Source organism: Hibiscus syriacus, unplaced genomic scaffold (assembly GCF_006381635.1).
Source record: "Hibiscus syriacus cultivar Baekdansim isolate YM2019G1 unplaced genomic scaffold, ASM638163v2 tig00110013_pilon, whole genome shotgun sequence".
Classification (NCBI taxonomy): Eukaryota; Viridiplantae; Streptophyta; class Magnoliopsida; order Malvales; family Malvaceae; genus Hibiscus; species Hibiscus syriacus.
In genome coordinates, this window is record NW_024062563.1 from 1,608,214 (window position 1) to 1,630,217 (window position 22,004).

Below are 22,004 nucleotides of genomic sequence, written 5' to 3' on the forward strand. Positions count from 1 at the left end.
TAAAATTTTTAGATACAATAAGAAAAATTAGAAATAAAATAAATTTAAATTTAAATTTTAAGAAGAAATAAACAACAATAAAATCTCATTTTACTAAGTTGTCCCCGTTATATTTTGTAATTTTATACAATTATTTATAGTATTGAAATGATGATAAATTTATATAAAAGTCTTCCGAAAAATTATTAATTTATCGAGTATTAATTTATAAAGATTATACGGTATATAATCACATTTAATAAAATTAAAATGAAGTAAATTAGTAATCTTAATTAATAATTTTTGTTCAGGATTCAATTGGAACAAAAATGAACATAAATATCAAATTCAACTACCAACTTCAAAACTTGTCGCCAAAGTCTTTTCCATCCACGGCGGTCTATATATAATAAATGACCTTTCTGTACTTTCTTGCTTTCTTCTTCCCTTATTTTCTTTTGCTTTCTTTTCAACCAAACAAATAAGCGTCGCTTGATTTTCCTCGTTATTTCACTTAATAATAGTTAATTATTTCGATTCTCTACAAAGGAAAAAAAGACCACCGATCATCTTTTAGAAAAATAAAACGTGAAGAATAAAGTTTCCTTTCTGTACAATCCAAGAGAATCGGCCTCGTGAGTTTAGTTCAATCTGGAAATTCGGTATTTGAGAAAAATCCTTGAGGAGTTTTTTCTGCCGATATTTCTATTGCGATCGGGGGATCTTCGTTGAGGTAAAATTTTCAATTTTCATGGGTTTTATCATTCTGTTGCATTAATTTCCACGAAAGCTTAGAATTGAATATTTTGTTTTGTTTCATTCTATTTTTTTTTAAATCTCAGCAGTTAATTAACGTTTAATATTTTTATAGCAAAAATGATGTGTAAAAGAAAGAATACTTGTTAAAATATTTTGATTACCCATACCAGAAGCAACCCCCCAAATTAAATTACTTCTGTTAAAAATAATTTAAATCATGGGTTTTGTTGATATTTGTAATTCTCTTATTCTTTTTTTGTGTGTAATAATACACGATAATTTCCTTGGTAAGATGTCAAAAATGTTTAGCTGGAAGAGTTTCAAGTCCAGTTGGTTTTGGTTAAGATGGCTAAACTTTTTCATGAACCTGGGCCTCGGTAGCATTCTCTGAAGCCAACTAACCGTTAGTTCTTCATCGAATAGCAATTAGTTGAATATTAGATATGTTTTCAATTTGTTTTAATTTAGTGGCGAAAGATGGTAGTGGTGTTTTAGTGAGTTAGTGTCTTTTTTTCTACGAACGGCCAATGGCCTAGGACAGAAAAAGAGAAAACAAAGGAATCTTAACAGTCTTGCAAAGGAAGCTTACCTAATTCTTGTATTTGAATTACTATTAGTATAATAGTGCTATTAAAGAAATGATAGCCAATTGTCAAAATTGTGGTTTGCAGTGGTGAAAGATCATTTTCAATTGTAGGTTGTCTGTGAGTGTGGTAACTTGTCCTGCATTGTTAAGGCCTAAAAATGATGCCACAAATGATTTATGTCGTCCAATTTATGTTGTAAGGAGGTATTAACAACCATGTGTTTTACCCTGAGTTTCTTATCAAGAGATGGAAACTGAAAATGGGGGAGGGAAGTGATTATTTGAAAGAACTCCGTCAGATATTTTGCATACTTGAGGGATTTGTTTCCAAACTGACTAGTTTTCTTTTTCCATGATCCATAAGTTATAACAAAAAGTTAATCTGGAAGTTTTGTGACGGTTCTCTTTTGGTGTTGTCAGAATTAGATGGATACCAATAACTGGAGGTCTACTCCTCCCAGTGGAGAGCCTCTCATGGATCCAGGTGACTGGAGAGCCCAATTGCATCCAGATTCACGACAAAGAATAGTCAACAAGATGTAAGTGAATTTTATGGTATTATTTTTGTCTAAACACACTTGTATTTAACTTACTGAGATTTTGTGGCTTGTTTCGTAGTCTCTGTTAGTATTGTTATGAACCAAACATTCCCATTAAGAGCGTTTTATTTCCTTTTCCAAATTGCTTTCTTTGTTTTGTAAATACATGGCTTGAGAATCAAATCTTGATCTTAAGTCTTACCCAGGGCACAATATACGGGCAGCATATCTGGAACCTGATGCAGATAAGCTATTGGGCCCAACTTTATATGACATATTGGGATGCATCATTTAATGAATTTATGTGATTGAATAATAAATATATTTTCCTTTATATCTTTTGTTCCTTGTAAGCTTGGGGACCTGTTATCTTATTCATGTGCACTGTGAATTGGTGGTTTTCTTTTGTTCTTACTGACTGAATTATGTCTTTTCATTAAATAACTTATTACTGTTAAGTAGCATTGCCTTTCTAGTTTCTACTTCATTGTCTGAATAATGAAAATTATGGTTGTTCTCTATTTGAATGTAGCTGATGTATGAAGGCCATGAGAGTCACTTGTTTATATCGGTGATCTTTGTTAAATCCAATGTTGTTGCTTTTTGATATTTAAATGTGATGTCCTGAAACGTTATATAGGGAAAAAATTTTGTGCTCATATAATATCCTGGTTAGTGTTCATTTGATTGTGTTATGTAATGAACCTGATAACTTCGTCCTTAGCATTCATTTATTTAGCATTTGAAGATTCTACATATATCATGTTTGCTTGTCAATAACTTATGCAATGTCTTGTGTATGTAGAATGGATACATTGAAGAGGCACCTTCCATTTTCTGGTCAAGAGGGTCTAAATGAACTCAGGAAAATTGCTGTAAGGTTCGAGGAAAAGATTTTTGCAGCTGCAACCAATCAGGTAATCATATAAAGTGGCATTCTTTATTTTTGCATTTGATTGTGTTATGTAATGAACCTGGTAACTTGGTCCTTAGCATTCGTTTATTTAGCATTTGAATATTTTTGCAACATGCTTAGATGCATTGTTGTTTTGCATGTATCTTTCTTTTTTTTATGAATATGCATGAACATGACACACACAAACTCCTTACCAAGTCAACTTGTTGATTTTAACGTTATTGTCTGTATTCAGACTGATTATCTAAGGAGAATATCTTTGAAGATGCTTACAATGGAGAACAAGTCTCAGAATGCTATACCCAACACAGGGAATAACGGCAAACCATCTGATACAGGTAATATCAAAAATCTGCTTTTTGCTTTATGTGAGTACAATTCTTTTCGTGTATTTTTGTTTTCTGTTCTTTTGCTGCTGAATAGCATTGTATACACCTCTGCATGTGCTAGGAATAATTTTTCATTGTTTTCTTCTTCCTCGTTGTATTATTCAATTGTCTTGAATGTTTTAATTTGTTAATGTTTTGGTATTTTTGTTGTTTATCTTGTTCTAAATGTCTTTCGATTCAGTTCTTGTGGGTTCTTCTCCAACTTCTTCTGAATATAAATATCTTGGATAGGTTCTCAAGGCATGCAGAACCAAGTTCACAGTCAGGGACAATCAACTCCTATCTCATTACAAAATAATCAATCTCAAGCACAACTGTTATCCCAGAGTGTTCCAAATAACATGGCATCTGCTGGAGTTCAAAGTTCTACTGGTTTACAATCTGGAATGCCTACTGTATCTGGTCTAACCCAAAATCCTGTACCTAATGTTGTTGGCCAGAATTCTAACATGCAGAGCATGTCTGGAATTTCACAGAACTCACTGGGGCAAGGGATGTCTTCTAATATTTTTGCTAATCAGCAGCGACAAATGCAAGGAAGGCAACAGGTGCTTCCGCAACAGCAACAACAGCAGCAGCATCCATATCATCATCAGTTACAAAACCAACTTATGAAACAACAGATTCAACAGGGAAATATCCAGCCCTCACTTATGCAGTCTCACATGCAGCAACAGCAGAACCATTTACCTCCTACTCAGTTACAATCTTCCCAGCAATCTGGTATGCAAACATCATCCATTATACAGCAATCTTCCATGCAAGCAACTCCTGTTCCTAGTCTTCAACACAATCAGCAATCTTCTCTACAACAGTCAACTCAGTCCATGCTTCAGCAGCATCAACAGTTTAGACAGCAGCAACAGGCACAACAGGCTGTCAGTTCTGGTATTCATCAACAAACACCAATGACACAGCAGTCAATGATGCCTCAGCAGCAGCAGCAGCAGCAGCCTCCACAGCCACAACACCAGCAGCCACACATAATGGGACACCAGACAAATGCTGCAAGTACACAGCAAAATCAGTTAATTGGACAACAAAACAGCATTGCAGAAATGCAGCAGAAAAGGTTGCTAGGCCAGGCTAATAATCTTCCAAACCTACCGCAACAGCAGCGGCAGCAGTTAATGGCTCAAAAAAGTAACCTGTCAAATATCCATCAGCAACAGTTGGGTCCTCAGAGTAATAGTTCTGGATTACAGCAACAGCAGCCACAATTGATGGGACCTCAGTCGGGTAACTCAAGCATGCAATATAACCAGCAATCTTTACACACGCTATCCCACTCTAAGGTTCCGCTCCAACAAATGCAGCAGAGTGCATCTAATTTGTTACCAACTCAAGGGCAGGCATCCCAGCAGTCACAGCAGCAACAACTGATGTCGCAGATGCAATCACAGTCTACTTTACAGCAACAATTGGGTTTGCAACAGCAACCCAATCAATTACAACCAAATATGCAGAAAAAGCTTCAAACATCAGGTCAAGTATCAAGCTCCTTGCTTCAATCACAAAATTTGACAGACCAGCAAAAGCAATTGTATCAATTACAAAGAGCTGTTCCGGAGACATCATCAAGTATGTTTTTGAATCTATACCATTACCTTCCCTTGTTCTTTGCTTTGTTGCTTTCAGATCTTGTGTTATTTAACTGATTTGTCAACTTCTACTGTGATGATATTGTTTTGCATTGCATTTTTACCCAGAAAGTAATTCCCATTCCAACTTAGGAGATTAAGAGAAAATCCTTATGAACTTGGGATATGCTGTCTCATCAAAGAACTTTTTGTTTAGATGATTAGTACTAGGCTCAAATACTTGCTATACAAAATTAGTGGCAGCCTTTCATTCAGCTGATCATTGGCATTGCATGGCTTTGTAAAACACAAGAAACATTGTTTGTCATCTGTGTTACTGTTAAGGTCTTGAATGATGTGATTGTGCTATTATATTACTCTTGATGCGTTCCTGCAGCTATTCTGCTATGGTTTTGTCAGCCCACAGGCAGCTTCTGGATTTTAATCTCTTCTCCTGTTCAACAAATAATTGGTTCTTTTTTTATTGAAAATAATTGATTTCTTTTATTCAGTGAGTTTTTGCATCAAACTATAGGGTCTATGTACTTGCCAATGTCAGTTTTTTTTTTTTTTTTTCTGGAAGGATGCACAATGTAAAAGCAAGTTGGTTCATCCATGCATGAGATGGTCAAGAGAGGGTCAATGCCTCAAAATTATGTGGTCCTTGGATTGAGTCTCACGGCTTTTGTCGAGACATGAGATTTCTGATGTAGATTTGATTAAATTTTATATGAACCTTGTAGTCCTTAGTCTAATTTGTGCAATAAGTTTCCTAATGCTTTAGATTGAATCACCCTTATTAACTTAACATATATCTCTTTCAGTGAATAATAGGCTGGTAGCAGCATAACTTTCTTTTAGGTCGTTCTTCACATGTTACTTAAACTTATCAATCATTTACATCTATTCCAACTGATCTTTTTTGTTCTTTTATCTGTTAACAAACTAAAAAATGTATCCTTGAAAATAAGAATGACTTTTGAACAGCTAGTTGTGTTTGTGCCATCATGGAAAAAAAATTAATATTAGCTGCTTTTGTAGAGTAGTAGATAGATGCCTTGGAGTACCCCAAAAGATAGAGGCACTGAAATTTGATTATAGGAAGTGTGTTTTTAAATGAGTAACCCCATAAACTTGGATATGCATAGTTAGTTGCAGGAACTAGCAATTAAAGCCTCACGTTTGTTCGTCAAATATGCTTAATGGTTTCTTCAAGTGCCTTTCAGTTGTACCCCATGGCGGGTCTGATGGAATTTTATGATGTAGGAATTTGATTATTGGTTGCTACCTCCCCTTCTATGCTATGTCTACCTTGATTTGCTATGAGAGTTGGTTGTTTTTTGCTCAACTGTACCTTTCTTCTATAAACTATCTGTTTCAATGTTTTCCATTCGCCAAAGATTTTTGTTTTTCTCATGTGTGCACGTTTTATGCATCCTTTTTTTAGCATCTTTAGATTCCACAGCTCAAACAGGGCTTGCAAATGGTGGTGATTGGCAAGAAGAGGTATATCAGAAGGTAAAAGCTCTTGACTATTCTCCTATAGATAATATTATACTTACAAGTTGGCTTTAATTGGGTTTTATGTGCAGGAAAATGATTATAAAAAGGAATATTACAGTATATTGGGATGTGTCTGTTAACAGGAAATATAAAAAAGAAGAATTAGCAACTTAAAATAAATTTTGCTAAAGAAATTTAGGCATTTTATTAGTTTGTTATCAGTAAGAAAATAAATCCAAATAGTTCAGTGCTCTACAAAAGATCTATTTAATTGTTGAGCAAGGAAATAAGGCCAAGGAGATCCTCTGCACGCTTGACTTCAAATTAAGTCTTAATTGACTCCTTTGTTTCTTCTGTAATTTTAACTAAATCACTGCCTGCTAGTCAGGAAAATGAAAAATCGGTTTACTTTTTGTATAAACAATGAAACTTGGATAAATTGAGTGGTTTAGTTGTTGGTTAACCAGTCTGCCTGAATTTATGTTACAGATCCAGACATTGAAGGAGACCTACTTGCCTGAATTAAATGAGATGTACCAGAAAATTGCTACCAAGTTGCAGCAGGTAGGTTTATTCATTACATACAGTCTTATATATGCATTCTTTAACATCTCAAGAGTGATAAAACCCTTCTGCATCATACTCTGCTGCTGTATTTATTAACAAAATTTAGAGAGCAAGTCACTAATTTATGTTAAAGCTTTTGATCCCACCCCACTTTTGTGTTGCTTCTTGAATCCTTTTCCTTTAGACGGTGTTTAGTGGTCTCACTTATGCTTATCTGGTGGAATATTGGTTTGCAATTTTACTTGGGTTGCTTAAGACAATTCTGTGTTATATTTTCCAGCATGATTCTAATCCACAGCAGCCAAAGTCTGAGCAGCTTGACAAGTTGAAACAATTCAAGACCATTTTGGAGCGCATTTTAGCTTTCTTATCTATTCCCAAAGCGAATATAACACCCCCTTTCAAGGAGAAGTTGAGTTCATATGAGAATCAGATTATAAATTTTGTGAATTCCAATAGGCCAAGGAAGCCTGCCTCTATGCTGCAGCAAGGACAGTTTCCTCCACCTCATATGCATTCCATGCAACAAGCACAAACACAAATTAATCAGACACAGTCTCATGATAATCAAATGAACCCTCAGTTGCAGTCGATAAATTTACAAGGTTCTGTGCCAGCAATGCAGCCTAACAACATGACAAGCATGCAGAATAATTCTTTGTCACCTGGGGTTTCGACAGCACAGCAGACCGAGTTAAATTCGTTACAGCCAGGTTCCAATATGGATTCAGGACAAGGTAATGCCCTTGGTTCAATGCAGCAGGTTTCTCCAGGACCATTACAACAGAATCCTGTGAGTACTTCCCAGCAAGCAAATTTTAACAGCTTGTCGTCACAAAGTGGGGCAAGTGTCCTGCCGCAAAACATTAATCCTCTTCAGTCAAGTTCCAACATGCTTCAGCACCAGCAAATGAAACAACAGCAAGAGAAGCAAATGCTACAGTCACAAAAGTACAAGCAACAGTTTCAACAACGCCAAATGCAGCACCAGTATATACAACAGAAGCAGCAGCTACTGCAACAACAACAGCAGCTGCAGCAGCCGCAGCAGCAAGCAAAGCAACAACTATCCACTCAATTGCAGATACACCAGATGCACCAGCTGCATCAGATGAATGATGCGAATGATATGAGGCAGGGGGTGGGTGCTAAGACAGGGGTATTCCAATACCTCCCGGCAGGCCAGCGGCAATCTTATACCCATCAGCAGTTGAAACCAGGTGCTCAATTTCCTGTTTCTTCACCTCAGCTACTTCAGGCTGCATCTCCTCAGATGCCTCAGCATTCTTCCCCACAGGTTGATCCGCAAAACCTGCTAACATCCATCTCAAAATCCGGTACTCCCTTGCAATCTGCAAATTCACCTTTTGTTGTTCCTTCACCTTCAACTTCGTTGGTTCCATCGCCTATTCCTGGGGAATCTGAAAAACCTGTTCAGGGAACTTCTCTACCAAATGTTGCTACTATCGGAAATCAACAAGGAATTGGTGTTCAAGCAGGCTCCCAATCCCTTGCAATTGGCACTCCAGGCATATCAGCCTCACCTCTGCTTGCTGAGTTCACTGGTGCAGATGGAACTCATGCTAATGCTTTGACAGCTGTTTCCAGCAAGTCAAACATTACAGAGCAACCTCTTGAACGTTTAATGAAAGCAGTTAGTGAAGCTATATTATTGTCACTTCTTCCCTTCCTTTCATGGATAAGGCTGTAGAAGTTCTTTCTCCTTTTCTTCTTTCAAAAACATATGGGATTAATATGATTTTTAATGCACTTCAATTGCAGGTGAAATCCATTTCACCTATAGCATTGGGTGCAGCTGTAAGTGACATTAGCTCAGTTGTCAGCATGACTGACAGGATAGCAGGTTCAGCCCCAGGTAATGGGTCAAGGGCTGCAGTAGGTGAGGATCTGGTTGCCATGACAAAGTGTCGTCTGCAAGCAAGAAATTTCATCAGTCAAGACGGAATGAGCGGAACAAAGAAAATTAGGCGTCACACTAGTGCCATGCCCCTAAATGTTGTATCATCTGCTGGCAGTTTGAATGATAGTTTCAAACGGCTAACTGGTTCGACATCTGACTTGGAGTCAACTGCAACATCTAGTGTCAAGCGGCCAAGAATTGAGGTATTATTCCTTGCTCACAGTGCCCTTTTACAACAATGCATTCTGCTATGCTTTTTAGGAAGCCTGTTCCAGCAATTCATAAATACAGCTGAATTTCTATGTACTGTACTGCTTCTAATGCCAAATTTAATGTTCGTCACTCCATTTTGGAATGTTTTGTAGTTATGTGTGTTCTCATTTATTTTTAAACGCTTAAGCATCTTACTTTGTCTATATTTTCTCATCTATTGTTTTGGTACTGTTTCAGATTTACAGGCTAAATATTAGGGTTGATATATATTGTATTTAATGTATGATATTACCTGGTTAATGTTGGATATTACTTTACATATTGTAGGACTTTTATACTAGTATATATACCTATAATGTTGATGAATAAAATCAAGTATTCTCTTCCTAATATTTTACCGGTACCTTTGGCATTAGAAGTCATTAAACATCATTTTGATAAAAATCTTGAAATTTATCTTAAATAACCTTAAAGCCAAAGAACTTTGTAAATTTGTTGTCAAAAGCAAGCAGTCAATTTTAAAGAAAAAGGGTGTCAGACTTTTCTGTTGCTGACATGCAAATTTTCACTAAGTTTTTGCATCACATCAATCATTTGTTTACTTATTCGTTTAATGTGAGATTATCTTGTTTTTTCTGATCTTGAGTACGTATCTGTTTCATGTTAGTTAACTACTGTATTAACCATTCAATTTCCAGTTCTGATGGTTTCATATTTGCCATTGTAGACGAGTTCTATTTACTATGTCTAGTATTATTACCCCTTAATTACACTTGTGACTTGGGAATCACAGCTGTATCCAACTTTGAGAAATAATATATTGAGGAAAACCATTATTGACTCTTAGGTGAGAATCAGGAAACAGTGCAGCTGCAGGTCTTGAGCAGCAAAGACATTAATTCTATTCTTAAGGAATGAGTGTTCAAGTTGAACATATATGAAGTTAATGGAGCTTCTCTTTGAAGCTATAAAAAAAATTTAACAAAAGTTTTAGCAAAATCAATTTGCATTTATGAATTTTTTTTGGCACAAGTCACAGTTGTCTTTGCTTAGTTACATACATTTATGTTTGTGACTAAGGTAAAGATTAAAGGTGACATGAATATTGGTGAAGACAAAATTGTGTACTTTTTCAGCACATGCATCGTTGTTAATATTTGTTCTGAATCATATGGTTCTTAGGTATTCTTTTTTTCATGGAATGCATATTAATCCTTTATGAGCATACTGTTATTTAGTCAAGGAAATCAGTAATGAAAATATTAGTTAGATTCTGTCAGATCATGTCTAATCTTCAGTTAAATTTCATGCTCCATTTTGACATTATAGGTTTACAGCTTTATATTATGCCTGGTGTGATTGGAAATTTTACATGAATTTTTTAGCTGAAGTCCTCCAAATTCTAGAGTTTGTTAAGCAGTGTACTGAATGTAGGCAGATAAAATTTCCGACTTCTACTTTCTGATGTTCAATAACTTTGTGTCATTGAGAACTTGAGACATTTTGTTTTTTTCACATTTCAACTTCTGTGTAGGATTGGTAGAGGCTATTTAATGCTATGGCAAGATAAATTCTATACGTAACTTGGTGTTGTCTGAGACAACTGCAGTTTGCTTTATATGATAAGATATAAAAGATGACATGGAAGTTATTGCAGGGTAATCACGCCCTTTTGGAAGAAATAAGGGAAATAAACGAGAGACTTATAGACACAGTGGTTGATATCAGTGATGAAGATGTTTATCCGGGTGCAGCAGCTTCAACTGCTAAAGGGGGTGAAGGAACCGTTGTAAAGTGCTCTTTCAGTGCTGTGGCTCTCAGTTCAAACTTGAAATCACAGTACATGTCAGTACAAATGGTAAACTTTCAACTCAGAGAAAGAAACTGATGTCATAATCTGAAAGTAATATGAATTTTTTTGGCATTATATCTGCTTTGTTGCTATGCAGTCACCAATTCAGCCCTTGCATTTGCTAGTCCCCACAAATTATCCAAATTGTTCTCCAATCCTATTAGACAAGTGTCCGGTTGGAGTCAGGTGAGGAAACATTTGCCTTTGATTCCCAATCGTTCACTTCTTCCCCTTCTTTAAATTGGCTGGTATTCTGTTTAGGAACTGTTCGATTTATTTTTGGGAAACTAACATATCATGGTTTTGTTTCAACTGTTTGCTTAGCTTTATTTTATTCGAGTACAATTCCAAAAGTAAAAATTGCGAGGTGATAACATTTTTATTTTGAATGAGATATTTCTCGCCTGATATTTTCATTAAGGATGAAAGAATCCAGTGCAAGGATTAAACTATTGTTAATTATAAAAACTTGAACTAAATTTAGGTTTTTCAATATCCATAGGAAAACTTTATAAGCAGTTATTAGAATTTGGCATGGGTTTTGTTTCGGCAGAAGTGCAAGTTGGTTTGAGCCTAGGTGTCTCTATTTGATATTTTTGCTTGAAAATAATTTTTGATGTCATATTCTGTTTCGCAGTAAGGAGCATGAAGACCTTTCAGTGAAAGCAAAGTCTAGGTTTAGTATATCACTGCGTAGCCTTCCACAGCCCATTTCACTTAGTGACATAGCAAGGACTTGGGATGTTTGTGCCCGAGCGGTTATTTGCGATCATGCAAAACTGAGTGGCGGTGGCAACTTTAGCTCAAAATACGAGACTTGGGAGAATTGCTTGAGGGCTCCATAGCCATCTTTGCCGTCTCAGTCAAAAGCCTAAATCATACTTGTTTTGATGATTGATGTCAAGAATTTTACACGGCTGCTATACGTGTAATTAAAGCAGTGTCTGTTGATAGTTGTAGATTCGAGAACTCCCGAAGATGGTTCATAGCTACTGTCAGTAAGTAAGTAATGCTCACATTTCGGCCAACTTCGCTATAAATTCTGTTTGAAACCAGGCTTCACTATGTATGTTTATCTATAGCAGTTTTTTGAATGGTCAAGTGGGGAAAGCCTTTGTACTTTGTTCTCTTTGGTTAATAATAAGCAGAATCATTCACAATAGTCTCGTTTTGCACATTACTACTTAGGGATTACAAGCTAGGTTAGCGAGTAAATCAGGACAATCATCGACAAAATATAATGAGAAAACGCTAATGGAAGCCTAATGTACTATTGCGTGAGTGACAGCTTGAGCAATTTGACGAATATGCCGAACCTGAATATTGACGTGAAGAGGTCGTAATCAGAGATGCACATAGCCAGATTTAAATCCGATCCGGATCGGATAAAAATCGATCCGGTTTTTTCAATAAGCCAAAAAATCGGTTTATAAAAAAGCCGGTTCGGATCATAATCGGTTTGGAGGGCCGGATGATGTAACCGGTGTAATCGGTTTCGGTTTGAAAAAAACCGGTTTTTAATCCGGTAAAAAATTCGGTCATCCAATTTTTTAAACCTCAAACCGGATTTTTAAACCCCAGACCGGATTTTTTTCCGGATAAAAAACCGGTTTTTTATCCGGTTTTTTTCAAACCAGTTTTTAATCCGGTAAAAAATCCGGTCGTCCAATTTTTTCCCAAACCGGTTATACTATCCGGTTTTAAAATATCCGATCCGGTTTAAAAAAACCGGTTTTTCCCAAATCCGGTTTCGGATATTTTTTGCGCAAAATCGAATATTCGGATTTTTTGTGCACCTCTAATCGTAATGGGTGTGTTTTGAGCAAATGGAAGTTGACCGCATACGAATCAACACTTGTGGAAATTGATTAACAATATTGACGGCTAGGGCTATAAACTAGTTAGTTGGAGGTCGAGTATTGTTGAGTTCGACTCAACTTGAAAATTTTATAATTAAGTTTTGAGTCAAAATTGAAAATTTTATAATTAAGTTTGACATGATTTGAAAGCTTGCGAGCTTAAAATTGTCAGGATCGGCTCGAACTCGAAATAAAATAGTGGAGCTTCACTCGAGTTGAAAGCTCGTGAATTTAATTTTTTTTAACTCCACTTGGAATAAAATATTGAAGTTTGACGTGAACTCTAATCCGAACCTTAAGTACATAGAACATGAAAGTTTTATGTTATATTTTTTTTAATAAAATAACATATAAATATTAATATTATTAATAATTTAATTTAATAAATCTAAATTTTAATATATTTTTGTTCCGTAGTTTTTTCGAGTGTCAAATAGCTCATTTAGACTTGCTAAAAATTCAAACTGAGTTTGAGAAGTTGAGTCCATTTAATTAGAGTATTGACCGAATTTTAACTGAATTGATCTCAAATAATTCCGCATCACTTTCCTTAGTGAGATTGGACAGAGTCGAGTCTACGGTCAGTCGAATATCAGCAGTAAGCGTCTGTTCTTTAATCACACTTGCATCATTCACGGGATTGTCTAAGGAAAGGCGGGTTAATATACGGCTTTACCGGATACATTAAAAGATATTTAACAAATTCGGTTTAGCGCTAACGGAAATGTTGAGTAATAATAATGTAGTAGGTCTAAATCATGAAGAAATATTAAAAAATTTGACAACCGGCAAACTTAACTTGTCGGTTTGTGTCGATCCAAATTAAAAATGTATCGATCTATATCAATATAACAGTGACAAAACCGGTCACGAAAAGACAATACCGGTAAAGCCCTACCGGATATATTTAAAGTGTTGATACTTTAATATAAGTATCGACACTTTGTGAATTTAAAAGAGCAGTTTTAGCGCCTATAAAATGTCGATACTTTATAAAAATGTATCGATCCACAACGATATAACAAGTAAAAATATGATAAAACCGGTATCAAAATGATAAAATCGGTAAAGCGCTTCCGGATATATTGAAAGTGTCAATACTTTAATAAGTACGTGCAATAATTATCGATAATTTCAAAGAAATAGGTAATTATCCTATCGAAAGTATCGACACCTGACATAAAAGTATCGACACTTTGGTAGTTGTATCGATTAAATATAAATAACATATCCGATGAAAATATAAAGGACATAGCTAAATACCCTCTGAAAATAGATAGAACGGACGAGTTTTTGAAATCGAAGCGTAATTGTTGCTGCATTTCAGAAGGCGTTTCTAAAGCGAAGTTTGTTTGTTGTTGCTGCAGTCGAATCGAAACGTATGTTGTCGAAACCCTAGTTTTTTATTATTACAGTAATCGCAAATAGGATTTTTATGTGTTGTTTGGGGTTTTGGAGTAAAGAAGCATTTGAGACCGATTATAGGTAGAAAGTGATATTCAAGGTAAAATATAAATGTCGATACTTTTATTAAATATTATAGGTAGAAAATGATATTATAGGTTGTATAAATGTGCCGACACATTTTGTAGTGGCCATTCAAATTCTTTTGAAGAAAACCGTTTTACCACAAGAGTAGTTATCTATATTTGTATATTGAATAAAGTTTATGTAACAAGTATTTGATTTGATTTGCGTAAACTGATATATGAAGGAAAAATGGAGTTAATGGGTGGAAAAATTATTGGTGGCGCAGATGACTTTGAAATTGAGGCCGAGACTCGAAAGCAACCAAAGGGTGATTATATGTACTTCTAGTAAGTATCAATGTCTTTTTGTTATTATTGTTGAAATGGTAATTGGATTAAAGTATTTAAGAACTTTAAATTGATGACAAATTTTAAATGTTGACAGTATGGCCGAATGCATAAAGGATGAAGGAAGATGGCACACAGAGCGGTTCGATATGTAAAATGAAATTGACAATGAGTATTATTTAGTCTTAATGTATTGATTAAGAAACGTTTATGCTTAATATTAGGTAACAAAAGATGTGAGGTCCAAATGAAATTCGATGAGTGATGCTGAAAATGAACCTTACATCACACAGTCAAGGAATGATAGTAAAGAATACAAAGAACGGAGGAAAGCACATGAAAATAATGTATTCATTAAACTTGTAAATACGTTGATACAAAATATATAAGAACTATAACATTATATATTGTTAAAAATATAGGAAGTGTCGACAAGGTGCATCATTAAAAGGGTGAATTCATTAGTTAAACACCTTAAGGAGAAGGGTCAGTTGAATGTGCTGGGAGAAGGATTGTTGGTAGGAGTAAGGGATCGACCTATTCGAAGGGAATTGTGTCGATCCTTGATGGCGCAATTTGATGTCAAACAATGTATTGCTAAGTATGGTGATTTTTCATTTCCTCTCGGGATCCCATGTGCTGTAGCCGTATTGGGGGTAAAAAATAAAGGCAAAAGTGTTGTAGAAGTCTGTAAGAGTAAGAACTTGAAATCACTTGCCTCCAAATATGGTTTGAAGCAGAAGGTGACATATGCTGAACTTGAAGAGGAAATAAAAAGTGGATCTTACGGGGGGGTGAGCTGAAGGCCAGAGTTCTATTGTACCTTGTCGGTATCTTTCTTTGTCCAACGGGTGATATGTCAACGAACAAGGACTATATGAAGCTCATTTGCGATGAAGGCTTGAAGGGTGAATTCAATTGGGCTGAATATGTCCATTCGACATTGATTGAATCAATAATCACCTTTAAAAAGGACAGCCAGAGATACCTCAAAGGGTGCATAGCAATCTTAGAGGTAAATGACTTGAAGAACTTTTTTGTGTTTTTATATAAAATGATAATATAGTTATTGTATAAAATTATAAATTTCATTATAAATACAGGTTACACTGTTCGATTTTTGGTCGGGCTGTGAGGCAGTGCCAGCTTATGAAAGAATCGGAGTGGCACACATCCTTGCATGGGGGAAAGAGGAGGTGGTTAGAGTGATGGCGAAGTTGAAGTTGGATAGACCGAGGAAGCACGAAAGGGTAATAAATGTAATTAAATAATATTAAGAATATAATCAATGTCTTAATATTGTAATTTAATTTTGAAGGTTATTGGCAAGAAGGTAGAGGAGACAGTGAAGGCAGATGAGAAGAAAGAAGAGATGTTTGTATTGGGGGATGACGGTGAGGGAAAACAGAGTAACTTCGACATTTTGATGTATGAATTGGTTGATATAAAAAATCCAATTTGATATCATGCAAAGACAATCAAGAGTCGAAGAGAAACTTGAGAGAGTCGAAGATACACTTGAGAGACATAAGGGGGAAGTGGAAGGAAAAATAGATGGAGTGGTGAAAGAAGTAGAGGTGTTGAGGGGTGAAGTGGTGAAAGAAGTTGAGGTGTTAAGGGGTGATCTTAAGATGGTGATGGGTGAAAAATTTGATGGAGTGGTGAAGGAGGTTGTGGAATTGAGGAATGAACATACGGGGGTGAAGGGGGTGGTTGATCAATACTTGGATGAAGGAGATCAATTGAAGGGTGAAATAAAAGAGATGAAGAGCTATGTAGAGCAAAAATACGATGAACTGAAAAAATATGAAGAAGAAAAGAGGGAGGAGGAAGAAGAAAAGATAGAAGAAATTAGGAGGAAGGAAGTCAATGTCATTTATACACCGGAGAGTGTTATAGCAGCAGATTTGGATTCAGAATGTCCTGCACCCCAGAAGAAGAAGCAGAAGGTAAGTTGAATAAAAGAAAACTTAATTTGATCTTTATCATGTTGTTGTGATAAAAAAATTTATGCAAAATTGTAGGTTGAAAAAGCAGATATTCCAAGCGGAATTGATGACATCGAAGCTGCAATTTGTGATTATTTATGGAATAGTGAGTTAGAATCGGAGTAAGTGAAATATATTGCTTTGTGAATGATATTTAAATATTTCATGACAACATATTAATCCTAATGATTCATACAGATATTATGTAATCTCAATGGGAAATCAATTCGCTAGTGTATACGACATTGTAACGTTGAAGCCTACGGAATGGGTTGGCGGTGTGGTAAGTAGAAAGTAGAAAATGTTAAAACTTATTGAATATGTTCTGATTGTGTAATTAATTTTGTTAGGTTATTGATTTGCTCGCCTGGACAGTATGCTACGATTCTCAAAAGTCACTCCGGAGGATTGGCTACCTTTCATACCTCTTAGCGATGAGTTAAATTAATAAATGTTAAAAAGTAGTGTTATAGACAGTAAATTAATAATGTTTGTTGCGTAATTGCAGCAACAGGCGTTGGATGCCAACAACAAAGAAAGTGTTGAGAATATTGCTACTTTTTGGGGTCCCATATTGGATAACTATGTGAAATTCACCGACTGTGAGAAGGTAAGACACCATACCAATTGCAAATGATATTTTCGGATATAGAATGTTGAATTTTGTCAAATTGGGTGTGAAATTTGTTGCAGATCATGATCACAATAAACTACCATAATTCACATTGGTATCTGTTGGTGTTGGATATGGTAGATCGTGTTGCAACATTATATGATAGTATGTTTACATCTGAAGAAGCTAAACAGAGAGTGAAAGATGCTAAGAGATTGATATGAATGTATGTATGTATGAAAGGACATTATGTAAATTATAATGCATACTTTTTTTGGATCATAACTTCTTCTTTTTAATGCAGATTAAAATATTAGATTTTTATAATAAGAAACGCATTTGGGTTGAATACTGTGGATCTCTAAGAAAGTTCCCCTTGAAAAATTTCAAATTTGTGGAGCATAAGAAGAATAAGTAATTGAATGGGTATGAGATGTTATCATAAATAGAAAGCTTAATTTATGCAGGATTCATAATTGACATGTGTGGTTTTCAAATTTTGTAACAGATATGATTGCGGCATGTATGTGATGATGTGGATGGAATCGATCGGTTCTACAGGGAAAACTGGTGATTTTGTAAGTGGAATTAAAAATTCGTTTGTGGTAAAATTGTTAAAAGTCGTAGATTGAATGTTGTGGTTTATAATACTTAACATTCTGACAATTTGAATATAGGTTGTTGGAGAGTGGGATTGATCGCGAATATTAAACGATCTCATAAGCTAAAATCAAAATCAACGAAGACATGAGATAACAAAAGCTGCCATGAGACACTACAATAACAAAAGGATGCAATGATGTAAATGTAGGGTTAATTTTTTATAAGATTTATAATTTTGTATGTGAATGTAATTATATATGAGATGAGAAAATTTAACAGTAGGTTGTTGTACATTTTCTTATACACATTAAGAGTCATGTTCATACGTACGATATATGGAGATTGTTGTAAAAGGTAAATTGACAATGTAGTTGGTAAAAATAGACTTTTTACTGAAAAATTAATAAACACTGATTTGTTTCCAACATTTTGTCCAGTATGATTCCCAAACATTAAGTTTCCAAAAAATAAGTCAGCATATGTGTAATGTAATAGGAAAAATTTATCGATCCCAGAAACATATGCATTCATAAGTATAATGTAATAGGTAAATTTACAATGTAACTGGTATAAATATACCGGTTTTATGAGAGAATAGGTCTACAACACGTATCGACACTTTTTTAATTTTGTGTTGATACTTTTGGTCCAGAATGGATGCCAAAAAGGGTGAACGCATAAAGTGTCGATACATTTTCAAAAAGTGTCGATCCCAGAAACATATACATCCATAAGTATAATGTAATAGGTAAATTTACAATGTAACTGGTATAAATATACCGGTTTTATGAGAGAATAGGTCTACAACATGTATCGATATTTTTTTAATTTTGTGTCGATACTTTTGGTTCATAATGAATGCCAAAAAGGGTGAACGCATAAAGTGTCGATACATTTTCAAAAAGTGTCGATCTCAGAAACATATGCATCCATAAGTATAATGTATTAGGTAAATTTACAATGTAACCAGTATAAATATACCGATTTTATAAGAGAATAGGTCTACAACATGTATCGACACATTTTTTTATTTTGTGTCGATACTTTTGGTCTAGAATGGATGCCAAAAAGGGTGAACGCATAAAGTGTCGATACATTTTCAAAAAGTGTCGATCCCAAAAACATCGAAACCCGTAATTATAATGTAATAGGTAAATTTTCAATGTAACCGGTATAAATATACAGGTTTTATGAGAGAATAGGTCTACGACATATATCGACACGTTTTTAATTTTGTGTCGATACTAATTTAAATATCGCGTGTTTTCCACCCTTCATTACTTATTCGATACAAACTCTAAAATCGACAAACAAACCCTAAACCTAAAGGCTTCTGAACTCTTCCTCTCCGACGAATACTAGCGTTATCATAACAGTGACGATCAGATATTTAGAAAACTTTATCAATATTTTATGGGTTTGATTGATTTGTATATTGGAGTTTTTTTTTTCCTAAATGTGTTTGTGTTCCATTGTAATAGCATCCACACCCAAAATGGCTCCAAAATGTCAGCGTCAGAAGCACGGTCTTTCTCAAAGCTCTTCTCAACCCAGTTCTTCTCAATCACAACCTCCTTCTCAAACAAACGAATCTTCTAAGGAAATCAAGTCCTTCGAAACTCTGAACTCTAGATCCGATATGGAGAAATAAAGATGGCAGACGAGTTTTAAAGTAAGGAAGATTCGTCCCGAACGTGTCATTGACATGGGTTTCTTGTTTGATGATAAATATGCATTTAGTTTTAAATCCACATTTACATCTTGGGGTTGGCTTGAATTCCTTGGTGTAGAACCAAAATATTACCCCAACCTAGTTAGAGTCTTCTACAACAATGCTTCCTTACAGCACGAGCCTAATAAGACTAATATAATAGGAATTAATACCCATGTCATGGGGAAGGAAATATATATATCTCCGGAAACTATTGCGGAGGGTCTAGGTGTCGAGAATAAAGGGGATTCAGATGAAAATAATTTAGATACTACAATACAACGGGTTGCTAGAAATAGCCCAATTCACCTAGATGTAGAGTCGAGAGTGTTTCACAAAATGCTCACATGGTATATCCGGCCTAGTAGGGGAAAACATTCAATGCTTCGAGACAACGATTATTGGTGGATAGCAAAGTATAAATCCAAATCCAAAACGTCTCCAAACATTGCTAAACTGATATTTAATATAATTGTATATATGGTCACAAAGGGAGCAACAATTTCAACTTCACTACTATATGGATGTGTCATCACCCATCTGTTGAAGAAGAAAGAAGTTGATTTTTCGCATGACGCCCCTGTTCGATTAACCCGCAAGATTGACATGTTATTTATTAAAAAAAGGGGATATGATTTTGTTGAAAAACTCGGTTGGAAGCATGTTAAGGAGGTCGAATTAGATCAAGAGAGGGAGGAAATAGACCCCATTGGCCATGAAGATGAGCAACCAATTGGAGACGCAATGATGGAAGAAGCTCCAGTTGGAGAGGATGTCGCAATTAAGATCGTGATGGAATACATGGTCAATTTTCGGGAGCATATTGATTCCCTTCTGAGTGGAATGCGAGCTGATATTTCATCATTGCGCGATAAAGTCTCCATGTTGTGTGACGAATTACGTCAACAATATCAAACGAGCTAGGCAATTCATTATTTATGGTTCTAAACATTTACACGTTCTGAAATGTATTTTATTTTCTTTTAACAGATGTGGACAATCAAGCGATCAATGAAGATGAAGATGATGATGATGATGATCCAAACAAGTATATCGTGTCTGCAACGCCGCCTTCAAGAAAACTTTTAATTTTTGATCTCAATGGTGTCCTTGCCTACATCCCAAGACTGCCTACAGGTTTTAATTCTGTTCTTTTGTATCCATTATTTTAACATATAAGCGTAGAACTTTAATCTCATTTTCTTCATGTTGTAGATGTTGTCCTCAAAACAGGATTATTTGAATTTATACAATTTTGTGTATACAATTTTGTTGTTGCCATTTGGTCTTCTAAGATGAGGTTAGAACTGTTGAGCAATTGAATTATTGTAGCCAAAATCGTTAATATACAATTGAATGTTAACATTCAAACTTGATTACAATCTCAGGCATAACGTCGACCATGTACTTGAGAAACTACCTTTATTTTTTGAGCATTTTCTATTCATTTGGGTAAGATGAATGTCATTACAGTTTGCTGACTTTTCTTTGTCTACGATTCCTACATATTTATGTTCGACTGTTTGTGAACAGGATCAAGCAAAATGCAAAACATACGATAATGTTACCTACTGTAAAGATCTCAATGATGTTTAGAATGTGTGTCCTGATTTTAACGAGCTAAATACACTTTTGGTCGATGATTCAGCGGAAAAATTATTTATAATTAGGTAAGTTGCATTTATGCAATATCTTTTTCCAGTTAAACAAGTGTTTATACATTGATTATTTTAACAATTTATTTGTTTATATAGAAATACAATTACATATGTCCACATACCTTTGACGCTGCTTCCCATTCGAACGATAGTGCTCTAGGTATGATACAAATTTATTCATGCTTATACGAATTTAGTTTATTGTTAGTAAAATTGCACCTCATTAGTTTGATAATTGAAATTATTTATGTATGTCCTCAGAAAAAGGCGAAAACATACGAGAGTATTTGGAAAATTTGTTGAAGGCGCCTAATGTTCCGGACTTCGTTAGAAATAACCCTTTTTCATCAGATTAATTTCGTTGTCGGTACATTATTTGAACATTGTTGTGTATGTATCTTTTGGTTTGATTATATTGTGTGTATATTTTCATTAATTATTCCATATTTGCTTCTCTGTATACAGATACATTTGAGGATTATTGAAATATCAATACTAGTTATTAATGTAATTTACATCTGCATACAAATGTATCGAAACACATTATTAAAGAAATGTTTTCTATGATCTCCACAACAAAGTTTTCATACTTAGAAATATCGGTATATTTATAATCATTTTCCATAATGTATCCAAACTTAGAGTTTCTCATAAAGTGTCGATCCATATATAAAAAGTAACGACCCAAAAAACATCGAAACCCATAATTATAATGTAATGGGTAATTTTTCAATATAACCGGTATAAATATACCGGTTTTATAAAAAATATGTCTACAACATTTATCGACACTTATTAGCATTGTGTCGATACTTTTTGTCCAGAATGGATGCCAAACAGGTGGAACCTATAAAGTGTTGATACATTTTCATAGAGTGTCGATCCAAAAGGGTTGCACGCATAAAGTGTCGATACATTTATTAAAAGTGTCGATCTCAAAAACATCGAAAC

At 34.9% G+C, this 22,004-nt stretch overlaps 1 protein-coding gene across 1 annotated transcript; it reads left to right on the forward strand.

Moving 5' to 3' along the window:
* The first annotated feature begins 405 nt into the window (after positions 1-405).
* On the forward strand, positions 406-11,966 carry LOC120212493 (mediator of RNA polymerase II transcription subunit 15a-like). Its single transcript, XM_039210774.1, has 12 exons — positions 406-712; positions 1,745-1,863; positions 2,669-2,780; positions 3,015-3,117; positions 3,400-4,749; positions 6,196-6,266; positions 6,741-6,815; positions 7,099-8,472; positions 8,601-8,942; positions 10,610-10,810; positions 10,902-10,990; positions 11,442-11,966. The coding sequence occupies exons 2-12, from the start codon at positions 1,751-1,753 to the stop codon at positions 11,647-11,649; spliced, it is 4,038 nt and encodes a 1,345-aa protein (XP_039066705.1). The 5' UTR covers positions 406-712; positions 1,745-1,750; the 3' UTR covers positions 11,650-11,966.
* The last annotated feature ends 10,038 nt before the right edge of the window (positions 11,967-22,004 follow it).

Excerpts from the sequence above, each read along its gene's own strand:
- LOC120212493 (XM_039210774.1), top strand. The coding sequence starts at position 1,751 with ATGGATACCAATAACTGGAGGTCTACTCCTCCCAGTGGAGAGCCTCTC. Across the intron at positions 2,781-3,014 it reads TTGCAGCTGCAACCAATCAG|ACTGATTATCTAAGGAGAAT; the intron begins GTAATCATATAA and ends GTCTGTATTCAG. Across the intron at positions 6,267-6,740 it reads AAGAAGAGGTATATCAGAAG|ATCCAGACATTGAAGGAGAC; the intron begins GTAAAAGCTCTT and ends TTTATGTTACAG.